This window comes from Melozone crissalis, unplaced genomic scaffold, assembly GCF_028551555.1.
Source record: "Melozone crissalis strain CALT ecotype California unplaced genomic scaffold, PUWL_Pcris_2 ptg000068l_1, whole genome shotgun sequence".
Classification (NCBI taxonomy): domain Eukaryota; kingdom Metazoa; phylum Chordata; class Aves; order Passeriformes; family Passerellidae; genus Melozone; species Melozone crissalis.
Genome location: NW_026535846.1, coordinates 15,426,714 through 15,442,611, shown reverse-complemented (window position 1 = coordinate 15,442,611; position 15,898 = coordinate 15,426,714). Strand labels below are relative to the sequence as shown.

The 15,898-nt window shown below is 42.5% G+C and overlaps 1 protein-coding gene across 1 annotated transcript in view; it reads right to left on the bottom strand.

Moving 5' to 3' along the window:
* STK26 (serine/threonine kinase 26) overlaps nucleotides 1–15,031 on the bottom strand; it is a 29,564-nt gene extending 14,533 nt beyond the window's left edge. The window contains exons 1-2 of the mRNA XM_054289919.1: nucleotides 14,587–15,031; nucleotides 14,360–14,481 (exon numbers count right to left, since the gene is read on the bottom strand). Of these exons, the coding sequence (XP_054145894.1) occupies nucleotides 14,360–14,481; nucleotides 14,587–15,031 (567 nt within the window). The remainder of the gene's footprint in view (nucleotides 1–14,359; nucleotides 14,482–14,586) is intronic.
* Between the last annotated feature and the right edge of the window lie 867 nt (nucleotides 15,032–15,898).

Genomic DNA, 15,898 nt, shown 5'->3' with positions numbered 1-15,898 from the left:
CTTAACATTAATCCTGTCTGTGCAGGAATTCAGAAGGCTGGGGAATGCAATTTCTGGCACAGGACCACCACCACCATCATGGGCTTCCCACCTGGCCAGGAGCCTGGGGCAGGCACAGCTCCCTGTCATGGAACACAGTGAGGGGTGCCCAGGAGAGGATGGCACAACTGCCAGAGTCTGAGATCAGGTGAGACCAGGTGTCTTTGGGGCAGTTAAAAGGGCTGACAGAAAGATGAGCCAAAAGGACAGAGGAGCTCAGCAAGGAATGAGAAGCTGTCATGGAGTGCTGGACCTGTGGCACTGCTCAGAACTGTCAGGTATCACCACATGTGCCTTAGAGAGGGGAGCAGGGCACTGCTGAGGACACTGCTGGTTTGGAATCTCTGCTGAATAACTACTCTTAAAATCACCACACTGGTTATTATAAAAATATTTTAAATCTCTTAGTAGTCCTGTAGATTTTTTACTAGACAAGTAAGTTAATTTCTTAGTAGATAAGTAGTTGGGAGGGCAACAAAAAGGAAGCAAATTCTCATTTTCCCTTCAAGATAAAGCACGCCATGCAGCTTAGAGAACTTTGTATATCCCAACATCAGAGCACTGGCTTTTGAAGGACATTAATGACACACTCACAGTTTAACAACACAGAACTTGAGATCAGAGTACAAAAGTTTACAGAGAAATGTTTTGAAGAGGTCAGACAGACACACCAAAAGAACAGAACAGCCCATGCTTTGCAGAACAACAGAATTAAACACCTTACTGCTATCAGAACTGGGCAACTGACTGCACAAATCAGTGTTGAATAAAGAAACATCCCTGCCTGAAAAAAGCCCTCTAATTCAGTAAGAAATGTTGAAAGTATGGAAGAAATGCTTTGCTCTGCTGCACCTCTCTCACATTCCAAAAGTCAGAACCACCAAAGAAGTGGCAGGTTTGGCAAAAGCAGATATTTAACCTAAACCAAATACTCAAGTATCAACATGAAACTCCAGAAAATAACTTTACATTGGTGTTCTTGCAAATTCCTGAGAAAAATTTTACTGGGGAAAAAAATGCATCAATACTTTAAGCTAGTCCAAAATGGACAGTGCCATTTTCTTACATCTGAGCCCTTACTGCTGCTTCTTCCCTTTGACCAGAACCAGAATATATTCCACAATATGGTGAAATGGATCTGGAAACAGATTTAGCTAAGAGTTAACCATTTGATTTTCCAGGTTTATTTTCAGCTGAATCAGTTCACTGCTCATATATACCAAGCTGTTATTTCTGTTATCACAAGAGGAGGGAACATGAATTAGGACAGCAGATTCATACTGATCTGGGGAGGTAAGATTTTGCAAAAAGACAAGACACACTTCTGCTCCTGAGCAGCACATTACAACTGTGGAATGAGGAATTTCCCTTTTGTCTATAATGAGCTCATTGCTATTCTACCCCATTAAAAACAATTCTTAGAAATAGTTAAACAAAAAAATTGTATTTTCTTCTGTTGATAGAGACAGTGAAAGACCTAAAAGATGAACAAATACACAATCAAAGCAAATAAAAAAAAAAAAAGAAGAACCTATTTGGTCTGAAACCTGGAGGAACTAATTCTGCTATACTGGGAAAGAAAATGACTGAAGCCTTCAGGTGCTCATAAAGCTTTTAGTTAAAATGGTGACAGAAGAGAAGTAAATCTTGAGACTGTCCAAAGACAGACACATTGCTGTGCACTGCTGCACCAGTCCTGCCATCATTTCATCGCTAAGAGTAAAAAAAAAAATTTTAAAAATATCTGCATTTAAAATCTATTTTCAGGTGTGCTCTAAAAAATGATTGTAGGGACAGGCCTGGCAAAAGCAGCAGCAACTGCCACCCAGCCTTTCCCTGCTGCCAGGTAAGATGCCAAACTGTCCTCTAGACAGGAATAATTTCTCAACTGCATTAGTTACAACATGGAATAATCAACTGATAGCTCTCAATTTACAATAAACAAAGACACACACTTCCAAGAAACAAGAGAGATGACTGGAAAAACTTTTTATTGATGCTTAAATACTCATCTTCACAAGACCTAGCTTCAATTTAAGACATACTTGGAATCTGGGATTTCAGGAGTCATTCATACTAATTTGAAATTAAACCTGCTAAGCACTTCCAGTCAGATAAAAGAAAAGCAATTTAATAACAGACATGCTCAGCTAATCCAGCCCTTCATAAATGTCTGACCACCTCAAAGGGCAACACTTGGATTTTGCTGGGGGAGAAACCTTAAGCAGAAAACTCCTCTGGGCTCCTCAGTAGAAAAGCACATCACTCCATCCTATACACCTACTTAACCACCATCAACAGAACAAACCAGGCCTACAAATTCCCTCCCCCAAGCTACTTCAGGTGAATCAGAGCTTTAAAGGCTATTTTATCTTCCAGCAACTCCTGATGCCATTATGTGTGAGTGCTGGAGTACAGGGAGATCAGTCATGGCTGGACTTCCCAGCGCTGCAGAACTCCATGTACAAATCCCTGGGAGGAGGAGGTGGAACAGAGGGGCATCAGAGGAGAACAAACTGTGCAGGACTACTTGAGGAAACAGTCACATCTTTCTATTCTCAGAAAATCCTCTCACAGCAAGCAAAGTCAGCTTTACAGCTTCTGTTACTCACCGAGGCTGACAAGGGACTGTAGGACACTCCAGGATAAGGACAAATATTTCCGACCAGCTACAGCTAATATTGAGATAATGTCCTTTGGAAAGACTTCAAACTTGTAACACTACACAACTTAAAACATGGCCTGAGAACAAAGACTGCATTTTGAAACAGATTTGCTTTTACCATTCTTAATTTCCTTGTCTTTAAGCCTACTGTTCCTACAGGAATGTTTTCCTGTAACTAACGAAAACAAAACAGAACTTTAAAAGACTGCTCTGTAAACAAATGTATAGAAAAGGATGGAGATATATTTTATATAAATAGAAGTGTATATGGGTGTACACATACAATAAATAGCAGTAAATTTCTGCAACACAGCTGCCAGCTAAACTTCTAATATGGTAGAAATTACGATTTTTAACACTATTTACGCTACTGAGCAAAATCACCCATTGCTACTCCTTGTTTTTTCACAGATTTATCACTGAAATGGAAAAAAGCTTTGAAACATGCCTGCATGAATAACCAGTATTCTTTTTTTAAAATATATACTGGTTTCCATGGGAAGCCATGTCTGTTGGGCAGCAGATGGTAACAACACAATAGACACTACATGGACTCCATCATCACCTCTCCAAAGATAATACCTACAAGTGGACAAATCAGGCAGGGAATGCCTTGCTCTTTCCCCTCCCTAAGCCCAGACAAAAGCAGCAGCAAGTCTGACAAGCACAGGCACATCCCCGTGCCGCTGGGACTAAAGCAGCAGCACGAGCGTGACACCACAAGCCCTCCCTGCACCCCTTCCAAGGGCACCATTCCAGCAGCCCAGCTCAGCACACAGCCTGGGGCCTGCAGGAAATCTCTCCTCCTCTCTTATTCAACCTTGCACCATCACTGTGTGTGTTTATACACATCTGTATGTGCACACAGTCACACAATCTGGCTCCTAAAGGACCTCAGGACGTCATCCAGCCTGACCACCTGCTCAGAAGTCCCAAATAAACACTACAGCATCATTTTTGCCAACATACTTTTTTTTTAACATAATTTTTGCCAGTTGTTGTGTCAAGCATTCTGCCAATCTGGCTTATATAACCTCTTTCCTTTGATTCCAATAAACACATGTTTCTGAAGCAATGTCCTGGCTGTGTTGTGCTACAAGACTGACTTGCTGACTCACCTTTTCACCTCTGACCCTGTCATGTACCTGTTCTTCAAATGCTGAATTTTTCCTTTAAAACAAGGTTAAAACATACTGAATATGAAACTTGCAAGATTATACAGAAATCTAATGACATAGACCAAATTAGAAGAAACAGTATGTCAGGCTGTGTCTGGATCTGTTGGTACAGGACAGCTCTTTTACAGAAACAGGTCTTCTATAAATGCTCATTGATGAATTTCATTCAAAGCTACTGAACACAACTGAATGAAAAAAAACAAAACTTCAAAGAATCTCAGAGACTGAACTAATGCCTTGATTCTAACAAAATCAAGCATCCAACATCCTCTAGGATTCCTAAAGCAACAATTTCAACAGTCCTGTGAGATTTCTTCTAAGTAGTCTGTCAGTGTGAGAACATATAACCTCTTGTCTTAACAGTACTTCTAAAACCTGAACAAGAAATGCTGTCACACTATGAGCACTTTCAAGCATCTCCCAGGCTTTATCTGGAACAGAAGTTCCCTTAGAATTGCAGCACTGCTACAGAGCAGCTCACCTACACTTACACCCACATTACCCAAATATGCATTGAATAAAGATATAATAATTAGTACAGAGGATTTTATAAAACGTTGGTAAGAGAAGCCCATAGAGTATTTATTCATGTTTTTCAAGCATCTACTACTATGGCAGCCTAACAGGTCCTGGTATCTTTGGAAGCCATCAGAATTATCTGTGCTTAAAAGACTGTCATTTCAAGCAATTCCACTTGCTTGCAATTCCACTACCTGTTCTCAGATAATAAAGTAACCCTTAAAATTTTATTCTGTTCAGACCCCCAAAAATAAAATTAAGAGGGAGTAAGATTGACAAACCTGATAGGCGATAGTACTTCTTAAGAGTAATGTCTTAATCAACATTATTAATCATCTTTATCTCTTGCCATACACTATCTGCATGGAATTTCAGATATTTTATATATATATATATACACACTAATTATACCCTATGCATATTAAAACATGTAACAATATTTATTCACATAAATTATATATTTTTTCATATTTAACTTGCATAAGGAAGTTACTCACAGAAACTGTGCCATAGGCATGTGTGTGTGTATACATAAAAATTTAAATAAATTGAAGTTAATGAAGGCACAGGTGCAGATTCATTATTACTTAAAAAGAATAAGAAAAAATGAACCTGCTGACATTCAGGACAAGGGTAGAACCTGTAGATATCTATTTTTCTTCATGTTGAACCTATACACACTTTTTGGCATGTAAATAAAGTCAGCTATTTTGGCATGTAAATAAACTCTAATGTTGCCCTGCAGTCCTGCTCAAGACTAAGATATCAGAATTTGATTATATTTACTGGAACTGTAAGATACATATGCAGAGAATATTACTTTAACAACAAAACAATTTGATTTTATCAAAATTTTACATTATCTACAAGTTTTTCTACTCAGTGAGTAATAAAAACTAGATCTGGGTTTTGCTGTCCTTAAATGGGACCTGACCTGAGTTACACCCTTTATGAAACATCTCTCTTATCTGACAAGGCCAAGAACTCATTGCAATTTTTAGTGAGAACCTAGGGAACTTTATATAAAAGCAAAAACAGCAAGCAAAAACATTTGTGGCCTTATTTTCATCAAGTTAGCCATAAGGTGAGCTGCTTGAGAATTTCCATGACTATCAAATCTCTAAAATCAGCATTCAAATCCACCTATTGTCAGATTTTGAAGGAAAGAATTACCTTCATATTCAAAGCACCTCTGACCCGTGGCAGATGCGAGCTGTCAATTGTACGTTATGCTGGAAATGGAAACCACTGAACTCACTTCCTCTATTCTTAGCTTTTCTTTCACACACCATAAAGCAGCTTAGGAAAAAGCATAAATAAGCACAAAAAAAGACTAATACCATATGTTGCAAAGATTAGCTCTTTGACACAAGGCAATTTAAAAATATTACACCAATTATTTATAAAGAGCACTCTGCATGGAGGAAAGGAAACAAAGGAAATTTGAAAGTGAGATTCTCTATAACTGATATCCTACACATCCTACAGTTCAAATGGAGTCCCACTTGGCTTCTATTCTATGTATCAGTATCTTTTAACTATCTAGTATATTTTTTAAATGTCCTCAAACCACTGCATACAGCTGCATAATCTCCAATCTGTTCAATCTCTGAGGAGCACAGCCCATTAAAAAAATCAGAGAAATTAAGGTGGGGGGGGACACACAAATTACATGATTGAGTCTTTACTACAATTTGAAAAAGATGTGAGTGGCTGAATGTTTTTTAGCTAAAAGCTAAAACGGAGACAGAAATCAGTTCAAGACATCAACAGGTTCTGATGTCCCAGTGTATCAACTAACTGTTCTGCATTTATTAACAGTTCAACAAACTGATCTTTCACAAGTTTCATCTTCTCTGTTGAACAGTGCAGGACAAGTGAATGCTGAATGAGTAACTTGCCCACCTCAATGAACTAACCTGAATCAGAAGTCAGTACATAAAGGACTACTGCAATTTCTTCTTGCTTAAGAACACTTGTAACCTCTCAATTTTAAGAACTGCTCTGTAAAACATACTCTGCAGAGAGACTTCAAAGGCCACATCTAACAGGAATATGGCAAAACAGCCATTTATGGGCTGCAGCCTACTTTTAGCAGTGCGCCTTTCCTTTCAGCACCAGCCTGCTTATCAGTACACAAACAATTTTTTTTGCCACACCCATTTAAAGGAATAACTGTGTCAGAACTCTGCCAGCAATAACCTATATCACTACAGCATTTCAAACATTTTCCTAACATTTAAATACAGCCAAGTGGCAACTGTTACATAAATCTGACAGGCCTTCTCACTCTAGAAGCCATTTTAGTGTTTCCTGTTTAAATTAGGACTTGACACACAGACCTTCCTCCTGTAAATAAGATCAGAATTATACTACAAGCCAGCTAGAACACAAATAACAACAAAATCCAGGGGTTTAACTTGCCAATTCATAAACTAAAAAGCAGTAAAAAGATCTCAAGTATGACACACATTAGTACTTTTGCTAAATCTCTCCACTGAAGAAGTCATTACTTATTTTCAGGCCAAACAAAATTAAAGTGAGGCACAAACATGCTAGTTGAAAAAGGATGGCTCCAAACCACAGTGTGGGTGGGTTAAAGAGCAGGCCACAAGTTTAGTTACCACAGATAAGGCTCCAGGCACAGTGACTGCCTGCAATGCACCCTAAGTGGGACCCCATACTTAGAGGGTATCACTCTTTCTCTAATTTGGGGAGGGACCATTTGGAGAAAGGAAGGCAAACACCAGTCTACCAAAATCCTACAGCTTCTGTCCTCTCCCCTAAGGCTAGAGGACCACAAGCTTGAAAGCTGTACTTTCTTCTTGAACATTGGCCCTTGATCATATCAATGATACTGGACCTGAAGCTACAAAAAGCACACAAAGAAAAACCAGAAATACAACTCCAAAATGAGCTGCAAAGAAAGAAACTTCTGCTGCCAGAACCAACCTGCCCGTTTCAGGAAACTCCTTTTTCAATTACTTTGCAGCTCATTCATAGGATGGCAAAGCATCTCATTACATAAAAGGCAAGGGGAAGGGGGAGGGGAGAAAAAGAAACACCCTGGAGAAAAAAAAAAAAGAATCAGATTCTTCTTGCCAACTAGGCTAGAATAAAGCTGTGCAGGAATGTGAAAATGTTCTTGCTATGACCAGCTGCCAGATGACACCTTCCTAGGTGAGAGATCAACAGCAAGAACATTTTGCTCCCCTCATAATTCTCTATGTTTTTAGCTGATCTACATCAGTAGAAATTCAATCTTTTTACTCAGTGTTTTACATTTAGGCATGCTACAACACTCATGGTCGCTTCAAGCTGTACACTGTTTTTATTATTCTGCATTTAGCTCCCAACACAGAAGCCTCCACTGATACACAGCTCGACATCTAGCACAGCATAGACACCCTCTGATCCTCCCCCAGTCAACATTATTCAGATATTCAAAACATATAACAGTACCCAGTTGAGAGGAAAGTCTGCAAAAGACTGGGGAGCAGGAGGAAACAGGAAAAAGCCCTCCATTTTCCAGAACTGAACACATGGTTCTTGAATTCTGGTTCATGTAAACAGTGAAGCCACTCTGGGCTCTCAGACTCTCCTTCCAAGGCTCAAGTGTGAAACCTGCAGATTTCTGCACATTTCTCATTCCCTTTTTCCCTTCACTGATGCACAGAGAATTTATGCAGAACCATGACAGACCTTGTCAAAAAGCTTTTTCAGATATGCTGCCTCAATCAAGACCATTCAAATCCAGATTTCGGCAACACAAACTTGGATACACACTTCCAAAACCTGCAGATTTTTGCAATTCTTCAAAGTTTTCCTTATGAAGAAGGAACTAAGTTGGAGACATGCTCTCTCCTGAGCTATGGACCTAATCAATATAGCCCATCTCTGCAAAAACACATGCACAAAATATGATGAAGAATGAGACCAGCAAGCTACTGCTACCTTGTCAGTACCTGTATAAATTTCTCTGATTCAGTTCTTTTTGTCAAATCTCTTTGACTTGCAATCCTGTGGCAGAGGAGATTTCAGTGAGTATCACCAGGTGGGCAACCTTCCCAGAAGATTTAAGGAGTGTGCTCAGTGATCCTCACCTAATCAGCAGAGCAAACATGTTCCAGAAGAACTGGAAGAAGTTTAAATTTAAAGAACAAATGACAGTTCTTTAAATAAATGCTGGTGAGGCAGTACTAGGAAGGAATTTTCTTTCAAATTATTGTAAGAAAGAAATAGCAGGACTTGGAACATTGACTCCTGACACAACAGATATTTCACCAAAAATTTCTTTGAAGATACCATACAAGCAGACACTACAGCATGACAAAAAATATTTATCACAGAAGCATTTCAAAACCAACTTTGTACCATTAATCTCCAATCTCATCTTCCCAAAACCCATTTCTGAATGCTTTTCTCAATTATTAAATTCAGTCCCTAAGAATAAATGAAAGGAACAACAACAGTCTCTTACAATTTTCCAAATTTCACTACTTCTAAATCTGAAGAAGTCACTAAAGAGAAAACAAGTGGTACTTTTACTGCTGGTTTTAAAATTCAGTCTTTCACTTTTATAGATGACTGAAAGCTGAGGCTACTACTCTTGTCCATCCTCACCAACACATTTCACAGGTATCATGGGACAAATGCTGTAGCAGAGGCACATTCAGTGATATAGACACCTCCTGGTGTACCACTGAGTTTCTATATAGAAAGAAACATTCCTCCCCTCAAAATATGTACCTAAATAAAAAACTGCAATATATTACTGAACTATTGCTTGCTATACATTCTCCTTTTGGAGAAAAAGGAGAAAAGTAAGACAAAGCTTTCATAAGGACTTGTAAAGCTGAGACACTGGAGTTCAAAAACAGCCAGTGTAAATATATTCAATGTTAAAATCAGAATAAAATAGCAATTATATTCTTTTAAAAGTTGGAACTCTATTTTCAGATGCAATGTTTTTACCTTTGGGGGAATATTATTCTCTGCCCAAAACTGACAGAGTATGATGGTACAGAACAGTACAGAGATTAAGATGAGCTGGTTTATGTGCTCTCAGCAGCTTCAGCTGGTTTACCTCTGAATTCCAAGTCAAAGCACTCACTGTGTCTATAAAACTGTAAAATATGCACAGAAAATACTACTACAGGACTAGACTTTTTCTTTTAACCTTGACAAAAGCATGTGCTGAATTCCAGGTGATTATAACTGCACAGCTCCCATGTGCTGAACACTGTTCAGAGCTCTGTCTACTCTTCTCCTTTGACACCAGTAAGACATTACAAGGATAACTGAGCCATACTTTTCTTGCCACCAGATATTAGGACATTACCACAAGGCAGAAGAGGGAAGAACCAAGTTTAGCTAATACAGCCTGAGCTGATTCAGGAATCTGCTATTAGATACAATAGAACTTGTAGGCCCTGCAGAACCAGGAAAGGAACAACTGCAGTGCTGAATTCCACAAATATTTTGTGCTTCAAGCAGAAAACAGGCTTGTTCTCCATAAGGCTTAAAATACTGTCTTCCTGCAGCCTACCTGCACCACAGCTCAAAGCAGCAATCAAGGAACTGAAACTGGAAAAAACACCACAGTCCACATCAACTTAATCATAAGACATCAGTTTCCTAGGCACTGTGGAAGTCTCCTGGTGCCCAACAAGTGCTAGACTTTCCAGTTTCCCTTAAGACACGTTTCTAAATAGTAAAAGTTTAAAGCCTTTTCAAATTTGCTGTAGAAGCATCTGGATACAGCTCAGTTCCTAGGAGAAATAAATTAAAAGAACTTTGAATGCATCTTTCTTTGAAGGTTTAAGTTTCTCTAACATGCACTTTCTAAACATTTAAGTATTTTACAATAACAGACTGGTTACTCTTAAGAGAAGCCATATCCTTTTAACTTCAGTGCATAAGGTTTACTAGAAATCTAACACACTTCCAGACTAGCTGTAGCTACCACACATTTCTAGATGTGCACGAAGTTAAGAGAAAATGTGGGGTTTTTTTCTAGGGCTATGAAAAAGACCACTTACAAAATTAAACACTACCTCTAATCTTTCTCTACTCACCCAAGCAGGCATTTGGTGATCTGCCCTGAGCAGCCTGCAGGGAGGGGCTCTCCAGCTGCTCTCAGCCCTTCAGTGAGCAGCTCTGTTAACTGGCAGCACAGAGAGCAAAGCTCACCTTGACATCCCAGATTTCATTTAATCAAGCAATCCTTCAGTTGTGAATCAGAGTACACTGCCTGACAGGTCACATGCTCCTGGCTGCTACACTTTTAGAGGAAGTTAGGTTCTTTATTGCAAGATAGCCTGAATGCCAACAAAAACAGATGGAGAGCAGCTCTAAACAACCTTTCTGGCTGTGCTCAAAACTACTGTCATACAGCATCAGGAGATATCAACAAAGCCATGAGAAAGGAAATAAAGTGTTTAGATAAATAGGATAGTAGAGAAAATGGGACATAAAGCCCCAAATCAGGCTCCAAAGACACAGATACTAACAAAAAATATAAATGAGAATAATCAATATTTCCATCAGTTAATAAACTAATATTTCACAGACAAATTAGAATAGCAAAAGGGTAAGTTTATACATTAAAACTCCACCAGCTAAAAAAGGCATTTATTACTGGAGTGATGCTCCAGCAAATTTACAGACTACTTTAGAAAATTTAAATGCTGACATATTGAAAAGTAGCCTCCCTGTCCACCTTAGAAAGGTTAATTGTTAGTCACTTGCAAGTGAACAGATTCCAACCTCTTCTATTTGTAAAGGGTTTTGGAGCATTGTGTGAGATGCTGCCAAGAACATAAGTTCATCAGAAACACATCAATCTCAAATGACACCCTTGAAATGTTCCCATCACTTGAAACAAACAACTCTAACTGTGTACTCTGTCTGCTGGGCAATACCAGAGCACTTAGGACTAATAATAAAGGATCCAACACCTTCACTCCAACTGCTTTCAGCACCTGGGCTGGCAAAGACAGGCAAAATGTCTCCTTCAAGCTGTATCCACAAATGTTCTGTAGGAGTTCAACTGGATTCCTTGAAGACAGTGCTGGTGAACAGGTTTCTCACTGTGAGATCTCAAAGCATTCCTGACTAAGAACTAGTTTGAATATTTTTATCCCAAGGAACAAAGTTACTGTGACATTACTGAATAAAACCTCACTGCAAACTGTGCTTCCTGTAACCAGGACACCTTAACTGTGCTCACCGTCCTTTCCATTTTCCATCTCATCTTGGATTCTGTGTAAATGCCATAATTTGGGGTATCATGTTCAGCTTCAGACCACTCATGTTATACACACACTGAGTACTTGGGTTTTCCTGAATGGGCTCAGGAGTTTGGCAGCTGGCTGAGTTAACTCTGTACAACTGCATCAAGTGGAGCCCTTCCAAAGGAGCAAGGAAACTGGATGTGTTTAGGAAGTTGTTTGCAGAGGCAAGAATTGTTAGGTATAAAATTTGGGTTTGTTAGGGACACAAGACAGGTTAAACAGAATGTAACCACTACAAAAGCAAATGGCTCTGTAACTACTCATAAGGGCAGCAGGTAATACCACCTCTGGGTCTGCCATTGCTGCCAGGGGACTAAAGTCAGACTCCAAGTCCACCAAAATAACTCTGGGTGATTTTCTGTAATTTTCCATGTTTGAGGTTTTTTTAAAGGGGACGTGACTCTTCATAAGATGAAAAAATCTTTAGAGAGTCAAAAAAGCTTCTGATATACTTTGGTGATAAACTGTCTTCAGCCTTGTTTTTGGAATATGTGAATTACATAACATGTTCATTTTTGGATTTTTCTTTATACTTTTTGTATAATCAAATGTAAAGAAAAGCATAAGATAACAATAAAGCTGAAAACTTCAAGCTTGTGACATTCTCTGACAAATTCAGTTTCCAACTGTTATATTCAATAAAATCTTTCCTCAACAGATTACAAAACAAGAGGTTTGACATTACACTTTCCCACAGTGATAGTTTTAACATAACTATTACATCTTGCATCACAGAGGAACCTGTTTATTCCTTCTTCAATCAATCACCACACATTCACTTTAACACTGAGCAGAAGCAGGCACAATTTTACCATCACTTAGATGATCCTGCCTGAACAGCCCAGATAGGTTAAAAAACCCCAAAGGAAACAACTCTTCTACCTCAGGCTGCCATGCAGTTGTTGTGTTGGTTTTAGTTTATTTTTTTCAATTAAAACACTCTGTACTATGACTCTTCTAGAAGAAGGATGAGCAGATTAACATCACACCAAAGTCTATTTTTTTGTATTCTGAGGGTTTCAGGACTTGTGTAATCATCTTCATAAAAAAAAAAAAAAACACCAAGGAAAAAACTGTGGTTTAATTCTATGCATCTGGATTTATCTCATAGTCTAAAAAATGTTTTTAACATACTGATATATGTTAAGGGCTGCGGGTAACACTAATAACAATACTAGTGGGGATAAGGATGCTATTAGGACAAAGTTTATTGGTATAACAATGAAAAAACAGAACCTTAAATAAATTCAAGGTCCTTTTGTGTTGGCAGTTACAGTTGGAAAACAGGACAGCAATACATTAAGCAGATATAAAAATAGGAAATTGACAAACTAGAATGTTGAAACAGAAGTTTCCCAAATACAAACACACTAGAAAGCCCAGAGGCTGTAATTTAAAGAAGCTCATACTTAAGCCTTTAAATCTTTTATCACAAAATTTCTTCAGGATGTTCTAATGCAACAGTTATTCTGACACAATGGAACAAGTAGGCTGAGAAGATGTGGCTTGTGTCCTCTTATAGAAACAGAAAGTGACCATAATTTAACAGATTTCAGAAAGCTTAGAAATTATTAGAAAGGGGAAAGGTAAACTAAACCATAGCACTTGGTAAACCATAGTAACTGGCATAAATATACAAATACTGTTTATACATCAACTGTACACTTTCTAGAAGTCATAAAGTTACCTGACCAAGAGATTTATTAACTTCTTGTTCTGAAGCCTTCTGAACTCTACTGTATCTCTCACATACACAGAGAGAGGTATCATAAATGTTTCTGTATTATTTGAAGTGAAAAAACCTCTGATGTTTTACAGGTATGACTATCCCAGAAGTTAAGATAATGCTCAAAACACTGACTGGGCTGCCAGTGTCTGACAAGCAAAAATTAGCACTGAAATGAGCTGATCTTTACATTGATAAAGATCTCTGGCTAAATTTGTATCAGATTATCCAGTGGAGTAAAAGAGTCACAGGCATTCCGCCTTTCTGATGAAAGTCAGTAACATACCAACTTGTTTGTTTTCCAAGCAGGTAACACAAACATACAGAAACGACACTAGGCCTCATTGCTAGGCGAGGGGAGGAGGAGGTTTCTGACACACTGTGCTCCCCGGAGCTCTGTCCCCACCACACCTGACAGATACCACCTTTCCATGAACGCCAGGGTCCTCCGGGAAGCTGCACTACAGGCCCAGCGCCAGGCTGCTGGGGAAGTCCTGCAGCAGGTCGGCCTGCCAGCGCGCCTGGTATGTCATTTACAGCGCACCCACACACCCTGCGATTAACTTCACTTCGCCTTTAATCAGTTTTAGAGGCTCTTACGTGCTCCTGGATGCGGCGCGGCCACCCCTGAACAAAGGGAGGCAGGCAGGGAGGGCAATCCCTTCTCCTCCGCCGGGGCGCAGGTACGCGGCCCCCGCAGCCTCCCGTTAGCTCGGAGCAGGTTCCCTCCCTGCCTCCCTCGCTCCCCGGCTCGGCGGCCGGCCCGGCCTCCCCCCAGCCCAACGCGGTCTCCCCGCGGCCCCGCTCCGCTTCGCCCACCCGCGGCGCCCCGCGCCCCGGCGGCGGCTCCGCCCGGTGCGGGCCGCAAGCGCCGCTTCCGGAGCCGGGGCCGGGGCCGGGCCCGTCGCCTCCATTTTGGGCCCGGTGCGGAGCTCACCTGCATGCCGGGCACTTGCACCGCCACGGGCGAGTGGGCCATGGCGGGCTGCGGCGGCCGGGCGGGCGCCGCCCGCTGCTCCCCGATCTCGGCCTCTTTCTCCTGGGCGGCGGCGGCGGGGCCTGGAAGGACAAAGCGGCGGGGAGGCGGCGGCTTCAGCGCGGGCCGCGCTCCCTCCTTCCCTCCCCGCCCTGCCCGCCGGCCCCCGCCCGCCGCCGGCTCCTCACCTCGCGGCCGCGGGGCTGCGCTGCGCGAAGGGCGGGCGGGGGTCGCTAGCGCCGCTGTCCCCTGCCCGCCGGGCTCCCCGCAGCGGCCCTGCCCATGCCCCGCTCCCCCGACCCGGCGCGGGGGCGGCTGCTCGGGGCCCCCCGGGGTGGCGGCTCTCGGCGCGGCCGGGGCTGGCTCAGAGCGCCATGTCGGGCTCCGGCTGCAGGCGGCGGCTGCTGTGCGGCGGCTGCTTCCGTCTCGGCTCCGGCCTCGCGGGGCGGAGCCGCCGCACGGCCCTGGCGTCACGGCGCCCGCCTCCCCGGGCGGGCCGGCACCGGGGCACGGCGGACGGAGGGAGGGGCCCGGGGACCCCTCAGCGTCAGCGCGCCCCGGGCTGGGGGCTGCGGTTGCCCGCGCTGTCACAGGGTGATCGACAGATAGATTGGAAAAGACCTCTGAGGTCATCGAGTCCAACCGAGGGCCCAACGCCACTTTGTCACCCAGACCATGGCACCGAGTGCCACGTTCAGTCTTTCCTTAAACACCTCCAGGAACGGTGATTCCACCACCTCCCCGGGATGCCTGTTCCAGTGTCTAATCACCCTTTCTGTGAAGAAATTCTCTCTAATGTCCAACCTAAACCTCCCCTGGCACAGCTAAGATCTTATCCCCTTGTCCTGTCGTGGTTCCCCGGGAGCAGAGCCCGACCCCTGCCTGGCTCCTCCCTAAGCGTCCAAACACCCCCAGCTCCCTCGAGAGCTCCCATCACACTTGTGCTGCTCCAGGGGTTTCTCCCACTTCTGTTACCCTTCTCTGGACCCGGTCCAGCACCTCAATGTCCTTCCTAAGCTGAGGGGCCCAGCACTGGACACAGCACTGAAGGTGCAGCCTCACCAGTGGCAGTGCTGACTCCTCAGGTGCTGCCATGGGGTCCCTCCTGCACAGTCACAGCACTGCTCCTCGGCCCCACTGTCCCCAGCACCCCATCACCCCTGTACCCCTGGCTCCTGCACCCCAGAGACACAGGGTACAAATAACCGAGGGAATATTTCATGGGGTTTACTTGCTTTTGTGACAAAAGTGATGTCTTGTCTTAGGGATGCTCCTGGCAGCTGTGGCGGAGGTGGTGAGGACAGGTCCAGTTGGTCATTGGAGGTTCAGCTCCCAGTTCAGGGTGGTTGGCTCTTTCTTGGCTCACCAGGGGGGTTCCCCCTTCCTTGGCCAGCTCTCCCCACCCTGCACCGGCTGCTGCAGGGCTGTCCCAGCACATACCTCTGACCTTCACCTGCTTTCCTGTCCCTCACCACCACCTGCTTTCCTGGTGAGGTGGGC